Source organism: Melospiza melodia, chromosome 10, assembly GCF_035770615.1.
Source record: "Melospiza melodia melodia isolate bMelMel2 chromosome 10, bMelMel2.pri, whole genome shotgun sequence".
Taxonomy (NCBI): Eukaryota; Metazoa; Chordata; class Aves; order Passeriformes; family Passerellidae; genus Melospiza; species Melospiza melodia.
This window is the reverse complement of record NC_086203.1, coordinates 29,658,077-29,683,673: the sequence shown is the minus strand read 5'-3', so window position 1 is coordinate 29,683,673 and position 25,597 is coordinate 29,658,077. Positions and strand designations below refer to the sequence as shown.

Here is a 25,597-nt window from a genome sequence, read left to right as displayed (position 1 = left end):
CAGCCCGGCCATGCAGCGCCTGCTCTGGGGACTCGCCGGAGGTGCCACCGGGGGCGGCTCTGCCCTGGTCACCTTGGCCGTGCCCTGTGAGCAGAGGAGGAGCCGCTGTCCCCCGGCACCCCGAGCCCTCAGGCGGGCAGGGCAGTCCTTGATCAAGGGGAACGCGCTCGGGGTGAGCCCGGCGCTGAGCACGGAGCCCTCGGTCCCGCAGAGGCCGCGGCTCCCGGCCCTGCTCCGGCGGGCTCGGGCTCCTCCTCCGCCCGCCTCCTGCCCCCGCCCCGCCGCCTTCCCAGCCTGCTCTCCGGGTAAACAGCGATGGCCGCCGAGGACCGAGGCGGAGAGCCCCGAGATAACATGGGGAACCACCTCCAGCTGGTGCCCGGTGAGGGCCGGGCCGGGCCGGGTCGGGGGCACCCGCGGGGGAGGCACCGGGCCGGGGCTCGGCGGGCGGGTGGGGAGGGGAAAGGGAAAGGGAAAAGGAGAAGGGAAGGAACGGAAAGGAAAGGAAGGAAGCGGAGGCGGAGAGAAGAGGAAGGGGAAAGAAAAGCGAAGAAAAGCGAAGCAAAGCGAGGGGGAGGCGGGCAGAACCTCGGGCGGTGTGCGGAGCGCTGAGGGCCGGGGGCTGTGGGCGCTGCCGGCCGGTGCGAGCCTTGGCCCGGGGCCGCGGGCTCCTGCGGCCTCTGCTGCTGGGCTCCTGCAAATCCTTCGAGGCCATGACTGCTCCATCGAGGCCGCAAATTTCCATTGAGGCCGTAAATGTTCCTTGGAGGCCGTGGGTGTGCGGTGCAGGAAGGGACACGGGTGCTCCCGATGGGGGGAAAGGCCCGTGGGTTTCCCGGCAGAGCAGGCACTGCTCTGTGCATCGAGACCGCTGTGAAACCCAGAGCCCAGCAGAATCTGAGTTCTTTTAGGGAGTCTCTGCTCTGTTTTCCAGTGAAAATAAGCAGGGAAGCAGAGGTGCTGGATGGAGAACAGTGCTGGATCCCATGTGCTGCCCGGCTTATCTGTCACACACAGCAGAGCAATTCCTCACCCAGGGAATTATTGCATAATTATTGCATAATAATGTGTTTTTCTGCCTATGGTGCCTCCACAATGACAGGAGATCAAATAGGTTGGGAAGCAGCTTGTGCTTAACTGGAAAGCATTTTTTCAGAATAAGCATGCAGGGGAGAAGGGAGCAGGAAATCCTGCCAGGAGCCAGTGGCATTTCCCATGGCAGGAAATTCTGTGAGCTCTTTAGCTCTGTATGTTTTAAATAATAAATAAAAAGTTATTGAATATTTTAGGAAATACAGCCTTAATATCACCATAATATAAGCAATTTTCCTTGAATATTGTAGGAAATACAGCTTTAATATGACCTTAATATGACCTATATATAACCTTGTCCCTTTTCCTTAAATGAGGGTCATATTTCCCCATTTCTGCACCAAGTCATTGAGAGTGGATTGGGTTGTGCTAGTGAACCAACATGAGGAAAATGTGATTTTTATTATGCAGGGCAGCCTTCAGCGCTCGCTTTTCCCTCCTTCCTGTGTGCTGGAGGTGCTGCTAATCCTGGAATTGAAGGATAAATAAAACCCAGTATTTGGGGGTGTGAAAGCTTCAGCTTGTTTTGCCAGCTGGGAGGGAGGAGGAGAGGGAAGGCGCCCGGGGTTTGCTGTGTTTTGGGCTGGCTGGTGCTGCTGCAGTGGAATGAGTCATCACGGTCCCTCAGCCAGCACCACACAGCAGCCACTGTGCGCTCTTGGCAGCAGCCAGCAAAAGTTTGCTGGGCACAATTCTCTCCAATCAACTGCTGCTAATTCCTTCTGCGTTCACAAAAACAAGTGGGGCAGCCTCTCCCTGTTAAAACTGCTAATGATGGATGCAGCCGGATGGGAGCACATGGAAAAATCAGAATATTTTATTTTTTTCCGCTCCTCCATCATGCAGTGGTGCCCCAGAACCAAACAAAAACTTCCTGCTCTTCCCCCCAATCAAACTAAGTAAAATAATTGCTGTTTTGTACATCTTGAACATTCTGTAATTGTTCATGGTTAGGGCTGCTAATTGAATATAAGAAATTTCATATAGATGTGGAGTATTTTTAACAGTCATTAGGCAGATGGTGTCTCATTGCTGAAAGGACTGTAATTAGTTACAATACCAGAGAGAGTCTGTAACCTCCTTTCCTGTGGTGCTGGATCATTTATTGCTGAGATAAATTCAGTAGGGGATGGATTTTTAAGAGCAGGTTCTGTAAACTGTGAACTGTTTAAAAAAAACATAAGTGAGGTGAAGCAGAAATAAGACCAGTGACTAAACATTTTGTGGGAGCATTTAACAAATGTGTCTGGAGGGCAAAGAGGGGGAAAAGGGTTCTCTAAAATCAGCTTTTAATCTTTTCTTCACTGTTCTGTTGTACTCCCACTCTCAGAAATAGTGAAATTGTTGGTGTTCCCATTTCTGAAGGAAAATTCTGTGCTTCTGCAGCATCTTTTTTTTGAATTTCCCTGCAGAATCCTTCAGGATGAGTGAACCCCTCCACTTTTTATATTTTCAACTCTGAACTATTTTCAAAGAAGATATTAATTGTAAAGGCAGGCAACTAGACTGGCTATTGTAATTCTTTTTTTCTATCTTGAAATTGCTTTCAAGGTCTAAATAATATTTTTCAGCACCCCTGGGATTATCCATTACCCAGCAGCTCTTGGTGTAAGAATCCTGGAGACTGGTTTATGCTAGCATGAGGTTTAGGCATAACATGCTGTATAAATAATGTTTGTGTTCAGAGAAATAGGGTCAATTAATGCTGATGATTTAATTGTCCTCTTGCCTGCAAATGACTTTAGGCTTGGCTGAGGAATGGGAAGGAAGCTGTAGTTTTTAAATGCTGTTTAGTATCTGAAATCCCTTGGAGTCCTGTGTTTGGCTTCCTCAGGAGCTGCCTTTGCTGGGTTGGTGTTTGGTGTGCACACACAGAGGCTGACAGCAATTAAATTGTCTAAAATACCAGCAAGAGTCCATGCATGAACACAGAGCTTCCCATTGCTTGTTACTCACTGCAGCTGATTGTTGAGGTTTGTGCAGCTTCAGACACTTTGCTCATATCCTACAAGGAGGGAGGTGATCTGGCATCCCGGGGTGCTGACAGAAAACCTTTAGAGCTGAGATGAGGAAACACCACTGTAGTGAAAACCCGAGCTGACTGCCTTTGTTTATTGTTTTCTTCCAAGGAAAGTTGTTCTTTAGGCCTTCAGAAAAAAAATTACCAGCTTTTGACTCTTGCTACAGAATGGTGATTTTGCTGTAACAACAAGAAAATTATTTCCTTATGGTTTATTTCCCTGTGCAAAGCTATAGCCTGGGAATATTGAATGTATTTCCCTGATTTTCAGGTTTTTCTCAGTATCTCAGTCTTTGCTGATTGTTTCCTATACAATATTCTGTATGTCCTTCTTAGTAGAGAGCGAGGAAGAGGATGACAATGAAATGGAAGTGGAAGACCAAGATAGTAAAGAAGCTGAGAAGCCAAACATCATTAATTTTGATACCAGTTTGCCCACATCACATGTGGTATGTTTTTATATATTGTCCATTAAATATATACTGAAAATATTTAAATGGGGTTTGTATAGTTTTATTGTAATGTTCTTATGCCACAAGCTTGGTTTTATTTTTACAGAATCATCATAAGATGGTTTGGGTTGGAAGGACTGTAGAGGGCACACAGTTGGATCTCCTGGGCAGGGACAGCTTCTGCTGTCTCAGGTTGTTCCAAGCCCTGTCCAGCCTGGCCTTGGGCACTGCCAGGGATGCAGTCCAGCCTGTGCCAGGGCCTGCCCACCCTGACAGGGATGAATTCCTTCCCAGTATCCCATCCATCCCTGCCCTCTGGCAGTGGGAAACCATTCCCTGTGCCCTGGCGCTCTGTTCCTTGGGAAGAATCTCTGTCCACCTTCCCTGTGGCTCCTTCAGATACTGCAGTCCCCATGAGATCCCTGTGCAGGCTGAGTGAGCCCAGAGCAGCCCGTGCCCGTGCTCCCCGTGCTCCCCAGGCCCTCCCTGACCCCCGTTCCCTCCCGGCAGTACCTGGGCTCGGACATGGAGGAGTTCCACGGCAGGACGGTGCACGATGACGACAGCTGCCAGGTGATCCCCGTGCTGCCCCGGGTGATGGTGATGCTGATCCCCGGCCAGACGCTGCCGCTGCAGCTCTTCCGCCCCCAAGAGGTTAGCATGGTGCGGAATTTAATTCAGAAAGACAGAACCTTTGCTGTCCTTGCATACAGGTAAAAGCCACGGGCGGGTTGCTGGTGTGTGCAGCATGTTTGTAGCACAGTTTCTGTGGGTACTAAAGCGAAAGCAGATGGTTGCATCGGTTCTGTGCTCGATAACAAGCTGAAATTGTTTAACAGAATTTGGCTTCCGATGTGTAATGGCAGTGTAGGTGCTTGACAGCATTTCATGTTTGTGTGGAGAAGCAGCAAGTGCTGATCTGTGTCCTTGGCTGAGCATCCTCCTCTTTCAGTAACTGTTTGTTCCATCTTGTTAAAGAATAAGCCTTGACCTGAAATGTGAAAGTCACATTCTTGTTTTGAGAGCTGTATTGTTGCTTATTTTGTGTGTGAACTAACAAGCACTGGCAAATGTTTCACAGTGGAGTTGAGAGACAGGAGGTGATAGAAAAGTGGAGAAGAGAAAAGCTGATTAATGCCAGAAGAAGTTGGGAATGTTCCTCCCTCTTCCCCCTGCAATTTACTATGGATTAATTGTGTGGGAGGTGGGAACAGTTCCTGTTACAAAGTCAATCCAAAGAATGTTTGCTTTCAGTGCTTTCAGTGTCTGCATTTGAAATGCTGACACACTGGTGATCCCTGTGCTCCCAGAATGTCACATCTAGACCCTAAAATAAAATCAAGTCACTTGGCAAAAAAACCCAACCAACCAAAACAATAGAAATTGCTTTATAATGGAAAAATTATTATTGTGATTAATTAAAGGTGTTTCACCAAAAATTGCATTTTTGATCAGACCAGTCATGTACAGTCAGTGCAGGCAGAGTGGAGTCTGAATGAGCAGTGCTGTTTGGAGGGGGTTAATGAAATCATTTTTAATTCTGTTACTCTTAGTAATGCACACGAGAGGGAAGCACATTTTGGAACGACAGCAGAAATCTATGCCTACAGAGAAGAGCAGGAATATGGAGTTGAAACAGTCAAGGTGAAAGCAATAGGAAGACAGAGGTTCAAGGTGCTTGAAATACGAACACAGTCAGATGGGTAAGAAATGATGCAGTTAATTCTGTACTCAAGTCAACTTTCATAGGAGTTTTCTCTTATTTTCTATATTCCCATTTCATAGCTGTGATATTTAGAGGCTCTTCTGACTAGTTTTAACATATTATGTAATTAATGCCTTTTTCCATTTCTAAAAGTGATCAAGATCCTGAACATGCAGTAAGAATATGCTGAGTATTCCCTCATTTCCAGCTCCTTGGTATCATGCCCTGCACCATGGCCAGAGGTCCAGGCTCCAGCATTGATCTGGGACCATGTGACAGTTCTTAGCACAATTGCTAGAGCTTCTGTCATATTTTCTGCAAGGCTTGTGAAGTATTACTCCAAATCTGTAAATCTAGAGCTCCTCACCCCTATCCTGCAGTTCAGCATGGAGGCATTGCCAATTCAGCATAGAGGCATTGCTTTAGAAGGAGGTCTGGGAGCATTTCTGTGGTTTTGTGACCTGCAGCTGAAGAAATGAAGAATATTTGTGCTGTTTGCTCTCTAACATTTGGTTCCAAATAACAGACTCTGAATGTTAGAGCTTAGGAGAAGCCCTGCTTGGACACAGGGTGGCAGTGCTTGGACAGCTGCAGCAGCAGCACCTTTGTTACTGGGAATTCACTGTCCAGAACTCCTTAGCAAGAAGAACATTTCCATAATTCTTGGTATTTCTGATTCCTGAGTGCTTTTGGCACAACATAATCTTGTAATTTATTGTAAGCTACCAGTTCAGTGCTGTCCCTGTGAGAAAATTAGAATTTTTTACACACTGCTCAGTATTTCAGGATTTCTGTTGCATAATCCTAATAAGACATGAAGTCTTTCCTGCTGGACAGCATTTTTAGTAGCCTCAGCCATATGCTGAGGTCTTTGTGGAAGAAGTGACCTTTGATGCTGGGATATTAAAATCTGATCAGAGTCTGTATCCTATTTCTGCTGATTCTGACCTCGAGCTGAGCACAGAAGCTTTTGTGGTTTGAAGATAGCAAAGTGCATTTCAGCTGAACTGAGCCATTGAGATGGAAGAGCTGATTATTTATACCAAAAGTAACTTGAGGAGACAGAAATCTAAATCTATAGTGCTGAGATGGTGGAACATTCAGCTGTGTTACCACTGCCAATCTGTCTGTATTTCTGTCCACCACAATCCCAACAGATCTGTAGTGCTCTAAAATAAAAGAAGTTCTGATGGAATGGGTTGTAGGTTAAATTCTCTAGTACTGTGATTAATCCCTTGCACCAGCCTGTGTTCCCATAAGCAGTAAAATCCATTTTATTAAATGCATGTATTAGAAAAAACATTTAAAATGTGTACACCTCATGTTTTTGTTCCCTTCCTCAGAATCCAGCAGGCCAAAGTACAAATCCTGCCTGAGCGGGTGCTGCCTCCCACCATGGCAGCAGTGCAGCTGCAGTCTCTCAGCAGGTGCCACGTGCTCCCCTCTTCCAAACCCACCTCCTGGCAGGACAGGGCCATCAGGCAGTGGTGGCAGAAGTACCAGAAGGTGAGAAGTTATTCTACAGCTTTGGTTATTCTGCTTTTGTATTTTTTGTCTGAATTTCTGATGGCATCTTGAGAATCAGTATCCAGCTCCATCTGTAGAGGAGGAGGAGGGACAGCAGGGAAGGCAGATTCCAACCTCCTGCTTTTCATGGAGTCCCACACTGGTTTGGGTTGGAAAGGTCCTTAAAGCCCATCCATGGGCAGGGACATCTTCTGCTATCCCAGGTTGCTCCAAGCCCCTCCATTCTGGCCTTGGATACTCCAGGGATGGGGAGTGCACAGCCTCTCTGGGCACCCTGTGCCAGTTTATATCTGTATTTATTATTTATTCCATTGTTTTGGTCATTGACACAGAGAAGTTACCCTGAAATCTTCTGTCTCTGTAGAGATCTTTGGAACTACCTCCAGAAATTAATACAGAGTCTTGGTAACTCAGCTCATGTTTGGATTTGCTTTTTTCTTCAATGGTTTTGAACTCTTATACTTTCAAAATCAAATTAAAAACTCCACTGATAACAAAGAGCTTTTGATTCTCAGAGCTCCTGACCAAGTTCATGTGAGTGAATGAGGCCAGAAACTCTGGGCTGTGGGGTAGAAATCCCTTCCCAAGGCTGGTTCTGTCAGGAGGAGCTGAAATGAAGGGAACCCACTGCAGGAAAACCTGGGGTGCAGATGCAGAGCAGGGTAATTGTCCTGTTACCTCCATCTCTCTCCTGGTGTCATTTTTAAATGAGGAGAGTTGCCCTCAAGGGGGAGATGAGAATTGAATTTGTACATATTTGCAGAGCAATATGAGCCCCTTTTGAAAACCAACATAGTTGTGGGCTGCTTTTTAGACTTTTATTAACTAAAGCTCTCCATTTCTGTGTTCAGGAATCACTGGAGAAAATTGGTTAATTAAACAAATGACATTACACTGGTGGAAATTTGGTGGTTCCAGGGACAGCTGGTGGAGACTTAGGAACAGATGCACTGTTAATAGCACTTAAATTTTCAACTGTCTTCATTTCAGACAGACACACTTTTGAAAGACATAAATTTTTATTACTGAACATCAGAAATACCTCTAATGCAGAGACAGATTTTGTGATAAAATCCATGTATTGTCCTGCTCAGAAGGCTTAGCCCTCAGTGCATCTGAAAATGGGTTTGGAAGCTTCACAGTGAAGTGCTGGTCCTGATGGAGGTAATTTCTTGTATCTTTAAATAATCAGGTCTGTCTCCCCTGATTTATTTTTTTTTTTTTTTAAAGCTGTCCTTAAAATCTGCTTTTATTAAAGAATAAATATTTGTGGGTTTGGTTTCAGAGGAAGTTCCACTGTGCAAGTTTGACATCTTGGCCCCCCTGGCTCTACTCTCTCTATGATGCTGTAAGTTCACCCTTAAATCAAATAACCTGCAGAGAGCTTTATAGTTGTAATATCTAAATGTGGGATAATAGAAAAGCTTTAATTTTATTGGCTCATAAGTTCCATTTTAAAGCCTTTTATATTCAGTGTAGTGTGAAAAGATCAGGAAGGGCTTCCCCCACTGTGGTTGCTCCCTCCTTCCCAGAACAAATGTCTGGGAGGGATACAGAGATTCTGATTCCTTCTGTGTTGTCTCAGAGCAAAAACAGTTAAAATATGCAGGTACAAAGTGATTCTTTAATTATTCTTTAATTAAAAACTACTGTCCACTCAGGGAAAAGAGCTTACTCTACATTTTGCTTCCCTTTTGTTTTTTTCCTGAGAAGAAAACAGCAATACCTGTGTATTTAAATTAGGCTTTTCTTCCAACAAAAGGAAACCTTGATGGAGAGAGTCAAGAGGCAGCTCCACGAGTGGGATGAAAACCTCAAGGATGAATCTCTGCCATCAAACCCAGTTGGTACGAGCTTTTCTGAACCCACAGTTTTAATTTCTTAAGAGACCACAGCTTAGATAATTACCTGTGGTAGAGTAAATAGAAACAGTTGGATTTATTTCTCTGTTAATTCTAACAGACCTGCTGCTTTCTCATTTCTAGATTTTTCTTACAGAGTTGCTGCCTGCCTGCCCATTGATGATGCTTTACGTATCCAGCTGCTCAAAATAGGCAGTGCTGTGCAGAGGCTGCGCTGTGAGCTGGATATCATGAACAAAGTGAGTCCTTCTGCTTTGTTTGCCATCAAACTACCAAAAACCAGGAGTGACTGTCACAATCCCTTCCAGAAATGATGGAAATCCCAGCTAATCCTTCCTGAGGATGTTTGGGTGTCCTGTTATTTCTTCAAAAGTTTGCTCGAAAGGAAAATCATGTCTTAGTGCTGGGTTATGTTTGGCAGCAAGAAAAAACATATATAATATATAATATATATACAATATATATTATATATTCTATATTATATATGATGTATCATATATCATATATGATAGTGATAATATAATATATAATATAATCAAACATTATTCTATTCTATTCTATTCTATTCTATTCTATTCTATTCTATTCTATTCTATTCTATTCTATTCTATTCTATTCTATTCTATTCATAATTATATTTGCTTTTGTTAGAAGTATTTCATTGTGGCCCAGCACATTTTTAGCCAAGAGATGGTGCTAGAAGCCCAGTGTTGTTAACAACCTTCACAGCCCCACACTGACACCACAGGCATCATTTTGCCATGGAAACTTGTGGATTTTGTAGCAAAATCTTCGTAGTATTGAGCATAAATCTAAAGATTGGACTAAACAGATTATTTTTACAAAAGACACATTTATTTCTTAGGCAATTCCTTGTTAAGATATTCAGAAACTTGTTTCCATTCTTTCCATTGCCATGGCCTTGTAGTGTTCTAAATTTTCTATGTTTGTGTAGTACAGTTCTTGGTAATAATTTGTATTTTTTGAATTACAGTACTGTATTTATCTAATGGATGCATAGCAGTGGGAGTTTTACCTGTTTGCCTAAAAAGTAGTGTCATTAAATTCTTGCCCTTTTCTGAGGAAAAGTGAACCTGAGGGTCTTTTTAATAGTGATCCTCTTCCCAAATTCATGCAGCAGAAATTTAAAGAGACAGAAAACATCTCTTCCAGATTCTGAGACAAAACGGGCAGGTGTTTGCCTGAGGCTGTAGTCAGACTAAATTTCACTTGTCTTTTCTGAGTTGAAACTCTGAAAACACCCTGATACTCAAGTTCTGCTGAGAACTGTTCCTGTTCAGCAATTATGTGTGTTCCATAAATTCCAAAGAGATAGGAAAATTTAAACTAGCCTCATAAATTCAAGTTAAAGTTGCTTTTTTAGCCTATACCCAAAAGGTGTTTTCCTCATCATTCTCTGGCATTTTGGTCTGTAAATGTGTTTAGCTGTTCTGTGTTAGTGTCAGAATGGGGAGGGCATTATGGCTGTTTACAGTTTATTTAGCAGCATTTTTATCCAGAGTTCTTCAGGATGCCCTGGCTTGTTCAGAATGCCATTTCCAATAACAAAACTGATCCTGAGAGCTGATCCCTTTTCCTTTGATACCAGTGAATGATATTGTCCTTTTCTCACCTGCCCTGTTGTTAACCGGGTTCCCACAGCTCATTTTAAGGAGTGTGCCTGACTGCCAGGTGTAGCACTGGAGTTCCACTCGGGAGTGCTAATTGCAGTCATTAGAGGGGTTTGGGAGTGGACATGGAGTGGGAGAGGGGCTGAGTTGGACCCTGAGTGCTGTGTGAGCATTGGAGTGAGGTGGGGAAGGTCCCTGGCAGCAGAGAGGGGGCTGGAGAGGATCTGAGCAGTGGAGCCAATGTCCTGCCTCATCTCCAGTGAGCAGGGGCACCTCCAGGAGAGGGGCTGGAGCAGCTGAAATCCAACAAAACCCTCTGAAGGGAGCAGAGGAGAGAGCAGGGAGTGCTTGGAGTGTGTGGTGTCACAGCTCAGGGGGCTCAGGAGCACAAACTCCAGGTTTTAGGAGCACTGTCCCTGCGTGCAGCATTTTATTCCCAAATCCTGTGGCTCATTTTTGGAGGAATTTCACAGGCATTACCCTTAAAAAGAAGTACAGGTAATGCATGTCCTGAAAATGAATGGGAGTGTTCTGCTGAGCTGATTTAAATGCTGCTTTTCTGGGCAGTGTCAGTGATGAATTGTTTAGTTCTGCTTTGTAGAAAATGCAGAAGATGGATTAATCTGTTATAATCTCCAGGAGAGAGATCAATATGTTTTACCTATTTTTGTGAGGAAATTAAACCCATTGATCTACAGTACCCTCAAATTTAAGAAAGACTTAATGATTGCATTTGTCTCATCTGCCTTTTCTGTGCTGTACTGCAGAAGAGCAAAGGTTGTTTTTCTAAATTAGCCTTTAGAGACCTTAAAAGGTTGGCTCGTTTATTATATTTGTGGAGTCAGATCCAATTTTCTGTGTGTGAATCTTTTTGTGAGGAGATGATATGAAACTTATTATGTCTTTTAGATAATAATTAATGTTTAAATAAGTGAAATGCTTAGAAAAAATACCCACATCAGTAACTGCTGAACAAATCAATTGGTCCAAAGTCTGCTCTGATGGAAAGAGAGAGACATTTTTTTATTATTTCCCACTGCTGACAAGCATCTGGAAATTAATGAGATTACCCTTTTGTTTCTCTTCCCCAGTGCACATCTCTGTGTTGTAAGCAATGCCAAGACACAGAAATAACTACCAAGAATGAAATATTCAGGTGAGTTTATTACTCTTCATCTTGGGCAGCTCCTAGGTCAGAAACATGGGCCCAGCAAAGCAGATTAAGCTGGGATAAGTCTTAAAACTGCTGGGTTTGCCACAGCTCCAATAAAAGTTAAGTAAATATTTATAGAGAGTTTATATTTGAGCTTTTTTAATAAAAAGTTTGGGAATCTCAGCACTTCCAGGTATAATGGAAGAGAAATTGGTGTTGTGCCACACCCCCAGCACCTCACTCTGAACAATTTGAAATATAAGTGTGTCACATAAAGACTTTTTCATCCTGGTATTTCTGAATAAAGATTTAGATAAATTTTATTTTCCAGGACTTAATTTATGTGTCAATTAAAATGCACTAATGAGGGGATATAAACAGGCTCCCAGGATGTTGGCATGCAGGGAAGGTTCCTATTGAAGCCAATAAATGTTGTGATCCCTTTTTTCTCTGAAGAACTGAAGGTTATTTCTGATAACTGGCCCCATTCTTTCTTTGCCCTGTACAATATCTCCCATGTTTAACAACGATTACATTTCCCAAATAATTGCTGCTTCTGTCAGCCTTGTCACTGCTTTAATCTTGATGAACTCCCAGCAGCCCATCCCCTCTGATAACGGCAAGGTTAAAAGATGCTTTGGCTTAACAAAGACTCCCCACAGTTTTTCTTTATCAGTGCGATAAGGAGCTGATGGGGTAATTAAAAGCCATTTCTTATCTTTTAATCAAATAATGGATTGCAGACACCACAATTCCTGCTGTGTCAATATGATGAACTTTTTACAGAAGGTGTTGAGAAGTTGGTGCAATAAATGAACATTTGTGCTTACTTTTAAAGTTACATTTTTCTTGGAACTTGCTGTTTAAAGTTAACACACAGGATGAGTCTGTCGTGGACTTTCCTGCAATTCTAAGCAAATTTGAGCAATGATATTTTAAATCAGCATCTATTTTCTAAATTATTTTAAATCAGCATCTATTTTCTTTCAGTTTCTAATGCCATAATTCAAGGCACTTTTTTTCCCCCACAAAAAGGGGATTTTTTTGCTCTGTTGAAATATTTTAAGCTTAGCTGTCAGTTTTTCCTCTATTTACATTTGCCACATTTTGGGCTGCGTTCTTGGGGTTTTTTTGTTTGCTTGTTTGTTTGTTTTTTAGGTTTTTTTTTTAATTTTTCCTTGCATTCTGACAAAATTGCCTGTGTGTTGCAGCTTGTCCCTGTGTGGGCCCATGGCAGCCTATGTGAATCCCCATGGGTACATCCATGAAACCCTCACTGTTTATAAAGCCTCCAACCTGAGCCTCAGTGGACGCCCCTCCACAGAGCACAGCTGGTTCCCTGGGTAAGAGCAGCAACATTTTAATAGAAAATTACCCAAATTGCCTATTTCTGGGATGGTGGAATAGTAAATAGTAAAAAAAACCTGAGTTTTTTGACACATGTCATTGTTTTGCTCATGTGAAAAATAAAGAAGTAAATTTAGACTTATTCAAGATACAGAATAAAATGGAAAAATCACATATAATATTGCACAATTTAATATTTTTTTAAATGGGGAAGTACTAAGATTTTAAAACATAGTCTAGAATCTAAACTGTTTAAACCAAGTTGTCTGGAAATTTCTTTGTGTGTAGTTTTGTTTAAAGTGCAGCTATTTTCAGAATTGTTTTCACACAGCTTTAGTGCAAGTGAAAACCAGAATATATAAATACATTTCATCTACTGAAATACATTTTTATATCTAAAACTTGAATAAATGTTACATTAAATTAAAAACGAATAAAAATGTTATATTAAATTAAAACCTAATAACATTTGTATTGATCTGATTATATTTGATTTTATTTTAATAATAAATAATTAATAATGAGTCTGCCTCTCTGAGGCAATAACAGAATTAAGTGTTAAGATGTAAATAATAATAATTGCCTAATAATAACAGGTTTTGCATTTAGGATTTTTTTTCCTGGAATATCACAGAGAGCTGAGCAATGACTTGGAGGATGTCTGGCATTTCTGTCACATGTTTTTACATTCCCTAAAGAAAATTTGAGACTTTTAATATCTGGACTTAATATTGCCCATCCTTTTGTGTTTTCTCAGCTCTTCTATGATGGCTTTGAAATATTCATGTTCTACCTCATAAAACTGTTAGAAAAAATCTCTGCTGCTGTGGGAGGTGCAGCAGTCCCTGTTCTTTGAAAAGCAGGGCAAAAATCACTTTCATTGCCATTAAATAATTTACTCTGAGAAGTTTTGTGACCCCTCTTCAGGGCCCTCAGCATTTCTGGGACCATCAAAAGCTTTGGTCGCTTCCTCTCTTTGAAGAGGCACTAGAGGGCTTTGGGGTGGGATATTTGTGGGATTTTCTTCTTTTATTTTTTGGAGCTTTGCAGGGTTTTAGATGGGCACTGGATTCCTGAGGATTCTTGGAAATCCAGCTGGGGATTGGTTCCCAAATGCAGTTTGGGGTTGTTAGAAAAATTTAGCTGGGGATTGGTACCCAAATCCAGCTGGGGATTGGTATCCAAATGCATTTTGGGGTTGTTAGAAAAATTCAGCTGGGGAATTTGGTATCCAAACCCAGTTCGGGGATTGGTACCCAAATCCAGCTGGGGATTGGTATCCAAATGCGTTTTGGGGTTGTTACCCAGATTTAGCTGGGGATTGCCCCCCAAACCGAGTTGGGGGTTGTTACCCAAATCCAGCTGGGGATTGTCACCCAACCGCAGTTTGGAGATTGGTACCCAAATGGAGCTGGGGATTGGTATCCAAATGCAGTTTGGGGTTGTTACCCAAACCCAGCTGGGGATTGTCACCCAAACCCAGTTTGGGATTATCACCCAAACCATTCTGGGGATTGTCCCCCACGCCCAGCTGGGGATTGTCACCAGACCCACTGTGGGGCTGTCCCCCCCGCCCAGCCGGGGCTGTCCCTGCCCGTGTCCCCGAGCCCGGCTCTCTGTGCCCGCAGGTACGCCTGGACCATCGCGCAGTGCCGGCTCTGCGGCAGCCACATGGGCTGGAAGTTCACGGCCACCAGGAAGGAGCTGAGTCCCCCCCGGTTCTGGGGGCTGACGCGCTCGGCGCTGCTGCCCCGCATGCCCGAGGACGCCGAGGACGCGGAGCGCGGCCGCTCGCCGCTGCTGTGCCTGTGACACCCGGGGCCCTGCCGGGGCTGCTCCTCCTGCCGTGCCCCAACCACCCCAGGAACAGCTCAGCCCTTCCCCGAGCTGCTCCCGCACCGGGACACACCAGGAGCGGGACACCGGGAAATCCCTGAGCCACCTGGACACAGCTGAGACCGGACTTGTGGAGTTCCCACCTGCAGTGAAGGAAGGAAGGGGGATGGAAACTGAAACCAAACTGAAATCCCAACCAGCAGAGTCTGATTGCTGCATATTCCCGGGATGGTAGATGGCAGTTAGCTGCTGTGGAGTGTTGGCCATAACACACTTACACGTGGTTTGCTGGGAATCCCTGTTGCTGACTCTCTGAAGTCCTTCAGGTTTGCTGCTTGTGCTGTTTCTCAGCTTTTTGCTGAATAACCGTGGAAGAGAGAAGCAGCCTGAGCATTTCTGAGTGCTGGGATTGCAGCCTCTCCCAGGATGGACCCCGTAGGGAAGTGTCAGTTCCTTACAAGTTGTCTCATCTATTTAGTCCATTTGACTTTAGAAGTCTTAAATTTTAAACTGTTGGTAAGAAGTGCACAGGTCAGTCCCAGAGGGTAAAACAGCATTGTCATGTTCTGTTCAGTGTGCTTCAGTCACTTCCCCAAATTATTCCTGGTTAATTTACCAGTGGAGGTGGCCAGGGGATTGGGAAGGACTCTAAACCACCCCACTGAGGTGGATTTTTCAGTAGTACTTGTTGTGACAAAGGGAAGGAAAAATCTCTTTTAATTATTTCATTGTAACTTTAAGATCATAAAGTAAAATTTCACGTTATCAACTTATAAAGAGCAAAAGTTTCCAAATAAAATAGGAATACAGGCAGTGCTTTTTTGTGGGGAGGTTTCTTGGGTTTTGGTTTGGTTTTTGTTTTGTCTTTGCTCCACAAATTGGGTGCCAATCTGGGGCAGCTTTTGCCAGTGATTTATCTTTTTTTCCCTCACAGAATGCACTTTTTTGATGGCAATGGAGATTTTTTTAGTGCTTGTGCACATAAACACTTGTTTTTCTTGTGAAGCTTTTATCATTCACTCTTCATTTCTTCACAGTGATGTTAAACTAGTCAAGTGTAAGACATGAGCCACTGGCTGCCTGTTCTCTGTCAGGCTCCAGGCAGGTGTAGCAAGGACAGATCATTCAGCTGAGGGCCAAGGCCAAGCCTGGCACACCAGGAGCGATTCCCCTGGCAGTGTGGAAAAACACCCCAAACCATGGACTTCCTGCTGGGCATTTGTCTTGCCAGGTATGTAGAGATTAATTGTGTAACTCAGGTTTAGTTCTTTGGAACTTTCTACCTCTGTGCTGCTTCTGTTCTTCTTAGACACCTTTAATTCCGTGCTCAGTTCCCTGTGCAGTGCCCTGGCTTGGCAGTGAACTGTGGAAAGCAGAATTTGGGATGTGGCTCTGAGCAAACAGAGGGTGATGGTGGCTCCTTTTCATCCAGAAAACATCCTGCATGTGGATAATGATTCATGATAAGCTTGGAAAGCCAGGCACGGGTGCGAGAGGGAGACTGGATGCTCTGTGTTAGTGAATCCACTGGAACCAGGCCTGGCTTTCCCTCACCCAGCACATCTGGGCTGTGCATTTGGGATATTTTGTTCCTTTCCCCTCAGAGTCCCTCCTGTCTGTTGTTCCTGTGGCCCTCAGTGGGCCTTGGTGGTGGCAAGAAGTTGGAAGGTGCTGCCAGCACCTTCTGCTGCCTTGGTGTGAGCAGTCACTGGGGGCTGGGAAGGGAATTTCAAGAGGATTTTCTCAGCTGTCACTGAATTTTAAAGGTTTAGTTCTTTTGGCCGAGTCTTTTGGATTCTCAATTAAAAATGGCAATGTTTGAATCCAGAATAAGCATTTTATGGTGTTTTATGTATATAGTCAAATGTAAACTAACATAATCGAGGTAAGTCAGGAGTAAATTAATGCTAATTAAATGTCATTGTTGATGATGCTGTTCCATGTGCTAAACCTGTGCAGTGCTTGCTATACTGAGTCCGTGACACTTCCCAGGTTAAATCCTGTGCTGGTGAATCTGGGAGCTGTCAGAGCATCCAGCACTCCAGGTGTGGGTTGGGGATGGTTCCTTACACTGGTTCATATTTTCCATCCTTTTCTCTCTTTTGAAGAGAAAACTGTTGGTGGGAGTAAGGGGAAAATTTGGAGCATCATTATGGAAAATTACACAGCAACTGCTCAGAGAGCTAATCAGAGGAAAGCAGGTTTGGTGAATATTTACTACATTTACCCCATTGATTGGCTGAGTAGCTTCCTGCAGGAATTAATTCATTAATTAATCCAATGGGCACGACTGAGGGGTCACAGGATTTACAGCACAGACTCATTTCCAAGCCATCACTGCAGCATCACCAACACCCCAGTCAGAGCTGTAACTTTGCAACTTTTCATTTGTTTTAGGTTCATTTTGACAAATAGGTAGAACCACTTGTACACTGGGTCTGAAATATTTCAGATACTCATTTGTCTTTTATTAATGCTCTTTTTGGCTGTGCTGCAGTTCATTTGTTCCTCTCTTTGTCACCTTTAATTGCTCTGTGCACTGCTCCAGGGGTAGCCCAGTCTCTGCTTTAACTCTTCCTTCTCTCTGCCTTTTGGGACAACTTTTCTGACAAATCTTGTGGCTTGCAAATATTTGCAAAGAATAAAAATCAATTTGTTTCAAAACTCACCTGGTTTTGCTGATTGTCAGGGTGGGAAAAGGAAACATTTGGGTTTATGATGAGTTTTTGACTGCAAAAAGTAAAAGTTTCACTCCCAAGTCTGTGCTGGCTCGACTGGCCCAGGGCAGAGAAGGTAAGGAATGGTGTGGGAGAGAGGGGAGGGTGTCAGGTAATTAAAACCCATTGTGAACGTCATTTAATTAGTCAAGTAATCTGTTGGAGAACTTTACTTGATCACATGTGTATCAAACAATTTAAACAACCATACTCTAAAAGAGGAGAGTTTATTTAAACCCAACATTTTTCCAGATTCCAAGCTGGCACTGCTTGCCTAAAATATGTGAATATTTTTTATTTCATGCCTTTCATTTTCCTTGGGGTTAATTTTTCTTGAACAGAAATGCTCAATAGACCAATGGGAAACCTCAGGCAGGGGCTGATGTTTAGAGGTGTTGGAACACAGGTGCTCCCTGCACTGAATTCCAGCAGGACTGTCCATGAAGGTGTTTGTGGAACAATCTGGTTTTGCTGTTTTCTAACAGGATCCTCTGTGTTATCAGTGAGGCATGGAGGAAATGGTGCTCCCCCTGTTTTTAGTGACCAGCTTGGCCAAATAATCTCCAATTAAACCCATCAGTTTCTATTTACTAATAATTAAACTGGCTTTGTATTGATTGATTTAATAGTGCACCATGCACAGCCTCTATACTGTGCAGTAAATAATTCTGATTAAAGTCTTTTCAGGCTAATCATTACCAGCATCCATTTAAATAAATCATTCCTTGCTGTTCATATGCATGACTGGGGTTGTCATCCTTCATCCTGGGGCTCAAAATTGTGCAAACAGCTGCAAATTGAAGCTCAGCACTCATCCTGCTAAACTTTGGACAAAGTATCCATTTGGTCCATGCCAAGACCATAAATTTGAAGCTTTTCTCCTTAAAAATCCTCTCTCCAAGGGGAGTTGGACCCTGACAGCAGTGTTGGGTAAAAGTTAAGTGTTCATAATTTCCACCTCCACAGCCTTTGCCCTAAAGCTGCACTTTGGTGAAACCTTTAAAGGACTCTACAGCCCTGAGTTTTGTCACCTCCCTCCCAAGATCCCAGTAGTTCCAGAAATGACACAAAGGAGGCTTCAATTTAATCACCTCATTAAATTAAGCACCATCCTGTTCTGGTGGGATTTGCCTGACTAACAAACAGCCTTTCCTTCTCCTCTTGCTGGCTCCCACAAATTCCCAGGCACCTTCAGGATAATTTATTTAAAGGACCAGACATCCCAGGAAAATCAGTAGTGTGAAAGCCCAAAATGCTGATTTTTCCCAGCACTGCTCCAGTGTTGCCATCTAGTGTTGCAAAATGATATCCAAGGAACATGAAATCCAAAGGATTTTATTTGTTACCATGGTTCTGTAGGAAAACTTCAACCTGCAACAAGATTTGTGCACACAAGAGCTGCTCCCAGAGATTTTAACAGCACACCAAAAACCCCAGGGACAGGAAGACATCCATAGAGACCAGGAATAGCTCAGCTCCAAATCCCCAAGACAAGGAGCTGGATCTCATGTTAATTAACATTAATAGTTTGTCTCACACCTGGAGTTGAAAATACAATGTAGAACCTTCACCAGCTTGCTGTGGATTCAGTTACTCACTGATAAGTTACTGAAAATTCATGATAATGACTCAGCCAAAGCATTCTTTTAACTAAAACTAATCCTGGAATTCTGGAAAATAAAAATAGTCCTAGAAAACAGCCTGGCTGTCCATGGCAAGGCTCTTGGGAACTGCTGGAGTGACTGTTTCCATCTGTTATCCAGCTTTAAGTACAAAAAGAGTTAAGGTAGAGCCCATTGTTTCCTCACTTTCTCTAGGCACATAAAAACCCCTCCATGATTTTATCTAGAGGATGCAAACAACATTTTGGGGTTTTGTTCTTTGGATATAGAAAGTCAGAAGGAGAAAAATCTTGCTGTCACCTCTCATGCCCTAAGTCATGATAAAATATTTATCACTAAGAATAGCAAAGAGAGGTTGAGAAGGTGGGATTTGGCAAACAGTGTTTACATTATTACAAAATGCAACCTCTCCTTGCAGAAGTTAGGGATCAGTAATGAAAATGTTAAATGTGACAGATGCTGTGAGAGGCTCAGTTTCCTGGGAGCTCAGTTCCACTCAGCTCAGGGCACAAACAGTTCTGCCATTATTCACTCTACAGCTTCTTGAGGCAGCTCAGCAGTTCCTCTTTATCCATGTGGTAGCCACTCTTTTTCCACTCGTCCCTCAGCTGCTGCAGGGCTGTCCCAATCTCCTTCCCCGAGGACACCCCCATCTTCCTGAGGTCGTGGCCACTGACAGGGAACGAGGGCACAGTCCATTCCTGCATCTCCTTCAGGAGCTGCTCCTCTCCTTGGTACTTCAGCAGCTCAAAGATCTTGGAGTTGGTGTTGGCTTCTCTAGACTGGGAGAAAAAAGGAAAAAAAAGAGAGGTTTCAGTATGAAACAGCTCTAAGTGTGCTCAGCAGTGTGCTATTCCCATTATCCCTGTTAGGCAAGATCTTGGCCAGGCTGGGACTATGGGAGCAAGGCTCTCTCCTGCCTCACAGAAATTCAAACTGAGTTTTTCAGGGTCTGGGGGAGATGCCTGGAGACTCCCTGAATCCAGGTAATAGCTGTGATCCCTATCCATCACCTTTCCTGGTGACACAGGCCTGGCCCTTGGGACTGCTCCTTGCCCTCAGGATCAGAATTCAGCTGGAAGTGACCTCACTGTGCTGTGGAAGAACATCCCAGGTTGCCTAAGGAACAGCACCCAAAATCACCCCAAAAAATCACCATAAAAATCCCCAAAATCGCCCCAAAAATCATCCCAAAAATTGCCAAAAAGTCCTCTAAAAATTGGCCTCAAAACCACCTAAAAATCACCTCAAATCCAAATCCCGAAAATCGCTTCAAAAATCACCCCAAAAATCACTTAAACATTGCCTCAAAACTCACACAGAAAATTGCCCAAAAATCACCTAAAAATTCACCTCAAAATTACCTAAAAAATCGCCTCAAAATCACCATAAAAATCTCCAAAATCACCCCAAAAAATCACCATAAAAATCTCAAAAATCGCCCCAAAAATCATCCCAAAAATTGCCAAAAAGTCCTCTAAAAATTGGCCTCAAAACCACCTAAAAATCACCTCAAATCCAAAAATCCAAATCCCGAAAATCGCTTCAAAAATCACCCCAAAAATCACTTAAACATTGCCTCAAAACTCACACAAAAAATTGCCCAAAAATCACCTAAAATTCACCTCAAAATTACCTAAAAATCGCCTCAAAATCACCATAAAAATCTCCAAAATCACCCCAAAAAATCACCATAAAAATCCCAAAAATCACCCCAAAAATCATCCCAAAAATTGCCAAAAAGTCCTCTAAAAATTGGCCTCAAAACCACCTAAAAATCACCTCAAATCCAAAAATCCAAATCCCGAAAATCGCTTCAAAAATCACCCCAAAAATCACTTAAACATTGCCTCAAAACTCACACAAAAAAATGCCCAAAAATCACCTAAAAAGTCACCTCAAAATTACCTAAAAAATCGCCTCAAAATCACCATAAAAATCTCAAAAATCACCCCAAAAAATCACCATAAAAATCCCAAAAATCACCCCAAAAATTGCCAAAAAGTCCTCTAAAAATTGGCCTCAAAACCACCTAAAAATCACCTCAAATCCAAAAATCCAAATCCCGAAAATCGCTTCAAAAATCACCCCAAAAATCACTTAAACATTGCCTCAAAACTCACACAAAAAATGCCCAAAAATCACCTAAAAATTCACCTCAAAATTACCTAAAAAATCGCCTCAAAATCACCATAAAAATCTCCAAAATTACTCCAAAAAAATCACCATAAAAATCAGCCCAAAATCACACCAAAAATCACATAAAAGAATTGTCAAAAAAATCCCCAAAATCACCTAAAAATTGCCTTGGGAAGAACACCAGGAATTGCACTGACTTTCCATTCACCATTCAGAGCTGAATTTGACAGAAAAAAGCCAAATTCTCCTTGAGGGGCAGCTCCTGTTTGATATTCCAGCAGGAGAGCACAGCAAAGGGAAGGTCACGAGGAAATAAATGTGACATTGTCCAGCCTGACTTAAATCAGCCCAAAAGCTGCTCCAGAGCACAGGGTGCTCAGAACTGCTAAAACACTGCAGGTTTGGGTTTTAGGAATGTCTTGGAATGAATTCAGCTCCTGAGAAGCCCCAATGGAGCAACGTGAACTCCACTCACATCCATCAGGAAGTCCTGGTATGGTCTGAGTGGTTCTGGCCCCGAGCCTTTGGTTAATTCCTGCCTGTGCTTCACCAAGAAAAGGCCAAGGTTCTTCTCTTCCTTGGAGATTTTCAGCCTCAGGTCCAGGTTTGTGACATCATCCTTCCCCTTGAACAAGGATGTCAGGACAGTCATGGGTTTTGGAGACAGGTTGTGGATGTTTTTACTGACTCTGGCAAATTCCTCTAAATTCCCACCAAGTGGTAGCCCTAAAAACACACAAAAAGTGCAAACAAGTGTTAGTAAGAAAAGTGGGTCTTAGCAAAGCAAAAAAATAAAATATTATTTCTGTCTAAACCCAAGTCTGATCTCAATTTGCCACAAAATTCTTTCTATATAAGGTACAGGAGTAGGAAATCAAACTTCATTTCACTTTACCTATGTACTGGGCAATATCCAGCTCATACATAAGCTGAACCAAATGATTGACATGGTTTCCAAGCAGAATTTTTTTCAGTTCCACCCAAATCCTTTCTCCTGATATTCCAGCCAAGCCTTTGGCATTTTCTTTAATTGCTTCCAGTGTAATAGGTTCATGATCTCCAGGTTTCTCTGCAATTCTTCCATAAAATCTGCCAAATAAAAACCCACTGGATGTTAGATTAGAAAACTTACAATTATTCTTATAATTAAAACAATTTAAAAGAATTCTTACAATTATACAACTTATTCCACTTACAATCATAAAATCATTTAGGTTGGAAAGTAACTACAACCTTTTTTACAACACTGGTATCTTTTTGCACGTTTTTGAAGCTTTATACAGTTTATTTATCAAGGAAAGGCAAAACCTCTTACCTGAAGTATCTCAGGATTCTTAAATAATCTTCTTGTATTCTCTCAGCTGCCGTGCCCACAAATCTGATTTTCTTGTTTTTCAAGTCTTCATAGCCATTAAAGAAATCATAGAGTGTCCCATCCAAGCCTAGAAAAAAAAGAAAAATGAATTATCAATTTACAAATGTGGCTGACAAAATGAACCACTCTCATTTGGAAATGACAAGTTGTGTGATTTGAGCTACTCTGTCAGATCATCTCTATATTTATACAAATCTTTGACAGAGACAGAATTCAGTGGCAAAACTCAAATCCAGTGCTTCATCTACGTAAGTGCTTCTCAGGTGTACCTAAGAACATGGAGTTGACAGTGAGGTCCCTCCTCTCAGCATCCTTGTGCCAGTCCGTGGTGAACTCCACCTCCGCGTGCCGCCCGTCGGTGACCACGTCGATGCGGAGAGTGGTGATTTCAAAATTCTGTTCGTGGAGCTGCAAATCCCACAGACACCGTTACTTCAACACAACCACAACACGAAATGAACTGAAATTAAACTAAATTAAATGCAAAAGCTGCTCCTTTTTCAGCCCTGTGTTTGTGTACAGTAGGTGGACACATGCACGTCAACATGTGCAAGGTTTTCACACACAGTGAGAAATAGGAACTTCTGAAAATCATCCTGACATTATTTATTTTCTACAGAGCCTGCAGAAATCTTCCTGCAGGAGAGGGACTAAGAGCAAGGTAGAGCAAATCAGGAGCAGGAAACATTAGGATCATGTGTGGGCATCCAACATTATTTTATCTGGTGATGACACAGCAGCATGAATGGGTTACATGCATTAAAACATGGTAAGTACTTGAATTGTACAATGAATAATAAAAAAAAATCACTCCAGAATGTAAAGTAGGGTCTCATTTAAACTCTTGCTGTGATACTTTAACAAATAAGGAGCAAATTTTCTACTGTACATCCACAGACAAATAAAAAAGATCCAAACAAATCCCAAACCAACCCTGGCAGTGATGGTCCCGTGTTTTTCTCCTTTGTTATTGATCAGACGAACCCCAGCTGCTGTGAACATCTCCTTCATCTCTGCTGGGGTGGCTGTGGTGGCAAAATCGATGTCCTGTGGTGTCACTCCGCTCAGTAAATCCCTCACGGCCCCTCCTGCTATTCTCAGCTCGTAGTTCTTCTTCTCAAACAGTTCTGGGAAGGGAAGGAAACCAAACAGCAATAAACCCATGGCACAGTCCATAACCTCCCTTCTTACAAAATAAAGATCATAGATGTAGGAATAAACACTCAAATGTGCAGGGAGCAGCAAATAATTCACAGCTTCATGTGAAATGCACTAATTCATAGCACAGCTCAGCACCCACAGGTATTTCCCCTGTCATTCTGATTTATTTTTCTGAAGCTTTTTTTAAAACTTAACTATGGCAGGTCTCTAATTGGTCCTGGGGACTCTGGGCTGGGGATAATTTTGAACAGTCAGGGGCTGACAAGGGAAAATAATTCAGATTATTTACAGCAGAGAACAGTGAGCCACGAGCCCAAATTTCTCTATGAACAACAGAGCATCATGGAACTGGCCTACAGAGGGGAAAACGAGCTCTGACATGTCCCTGGAGACTGGCTGGGGCTGCTCGGCCTGGAGAAGGCTCTGGGAGCAGAAAAATGCTCGGGGACACTTTATCAGGGCAAGGGGAAGGGGCAATAAGGTGAGGGAAGGTGGGTTCAGGAGTGAGGTTTTCTTCTTAGGGTGGGGAAGGACTGGGATGGAATTCCCAGAGCAGCTGGGGCTGCCCCTGGATCCCGGCAGTGCCCAAGGCCAGGGTGGGCATTGGGGCTGATGGGGAGCAGCCTGGACAGTGGAAGGTGTCACTGCCACGGCAGGGATGGGCTTTAAGGTCCCTCCCAACCCGAACCATCCCGGGGCTGCGCTCAGGGACATTTCGGGGCTCGCCCCGCACTCACCGGCCACGCTGCGCAGCCCCGGCGTGAAGAGCGCCTGGAACTGCGGCGCCTGCAGCCTCATGGTGCCGGTGCCGGAGCCGCTCCCGCCGTGCCGCCGCCGCAGCAGCCGCAGCCCGGCCCTGCGGGGCACAACCCAGAGCTCAGCCCACATCCGCGGCACGGCCGCCCCGGCCCGCCGCCCCCTCACTCACCGGGGCCCAGCTCCCGGATCGCCGGCGCCGGCCGATGAGCTCAGAGCGGCGCCGGGCTCGGGGATCGGCACCGCCCCGGAGCTGGGCCGGGCTCGGGGATCGGCACCGCCCCGGAGCTGGGCCGGGCTCGGTGAGGCGGCACCACCGCGGATCGGCACCGCCCCAGGGCCGGGCCGGAGCCCGCTCCGCCCCCACTCCCTCAGCGGGACCGACCCGACTGTGCTCGGCCGGGAGAGATTCATAAAAAACCTCACAGAATCAGTGAGTCGGAAGAGACCTTCAAGACCATCGAGTCCAGCCCCGCCCCAACAGCTCAACTCAACCCTGTCCCCAAGTGCCACATCCACAGAGCTTTAAATCACCCCAGGGATGGGAATTCCTCCTGACCCAAAACCCCATCCTGTTCTGTGGAGCAGATATCAGTGATATGAGTGATAATTGATTATTTACAGCTATTAATGTGCACTTGATAATGTCTAAATGCAGTTGAGATCTTGCCCACATTGAATTACACCCATTTTCACCAATTTGACAGGAGCTTTAATTGTGTCTCGAACCCCAAACACTTTCCCCTCCAAGCTTGTGTCACCTACATGTTAATAACTTGGATGCCAGGTCGTTAATGAGGGTGAGTCATTGGCCTTCATCTCATCCTTCCTATAACTCCATCACATACAGCCCCACTTTCTGCAGGGTTGGATTCTGTTCCCTCTCCCGTCTGTGAGCCTGCAATACCATCACAGAGTCATGGAATGGGCTGGGCTGGAAGGAACCTTAAAGCTCACCTTGTTTCAACCACCTGCCATGGGCAGGGACACCTTCCACGAGCTCCATCCAACCCTGAACACTTTCAGGGATGGGGCATCCACAGCTCCTCTGGGCCATGCAGAAGTGATCCAACCAACAGATCTCAGCTCAAAGCTCTCAGCACAGTATTAGAAAGCTGGTTTTGCTCTGGCACTGGCAACTTCCCAAAATGCTGCAAGGCTGTGTGGCCAGAGCTTTGGACAAGATGGCATAAAAAAACCTG

The 25,597-nt window shown here is 43.8% G+C and overlaps 2 protein-coding genes across 3 annotated transcripts; one reads left to right on the top strand and one right to left on the bottom strand.

Annotated features, from left to right (window-relative positions):
* Window positions 1-279: 279 nt before the first annotated feature.
* On the top strand, window positions 280-17,289 carry CRBN (cereblon). Of its 2 annotated transcripts, none has more exons than XM_063165045.1 (11): window positions 280-382; window positions 3,449-3,561; window positions 4,075-4,277; window positions 5,118-5,267; window positions 6,613-6,775; window positions 8,082-8,144; window positions 8,559-8,643; window positions 8,782-8,897; window positions 11,381-11,445; window positions 12,654-12,785; window positions 14,418-17,289. In XM_063165045.1, exons 1-11 carry the CDS (start codon window positions 316-318, stop codon window positions 14,599-14,601), a joined length of 1,341 nt encoding a protein of 446 aa, XP_063021115.1. In that variant the 5' UTR covers window positions 280-315; the 3' UTR covers window positions 14,602-17,289. The 2 variants fall into 2 exon arrangements, with proteins under 2 accessions (XP_063021115.1, XP_063021116.1); XM_063165046.1 differs by having other exon boundaries at window positions 284-382; window positions 3,452-3,561.
* A 1,372-nt stretch (window positions 17,290-18,661) lies between these two features.
* Window positions 18,662-24,527, bottom strand: TRNT1 (tRNA nucleotidyl transferase 1). The gene is made up of 7 exons (XM_063165047.1): window positions 24,377-24,527; window positions 23,412-23,605; window positions 22,748-22,886; window positions 22,419-22,545; window positions 21,999-22,192; window positions 21,579-21,829; window positions 18,662-19,746 (listed from the first exon to the last, which is right to left on the bottom strand). Exons 1-7 carry the CDS (start codon window positions 24,525-24,527, stop codon window positions 19,498-19,500), a joined length of 1,305 nt encoding a protein of 434 aa, XP_063021117.1. The 3' UTR covers window positions 18,662-19,497.
* Window positions 24,528-25,597: the final 1,070 nt, after the last annotated feature.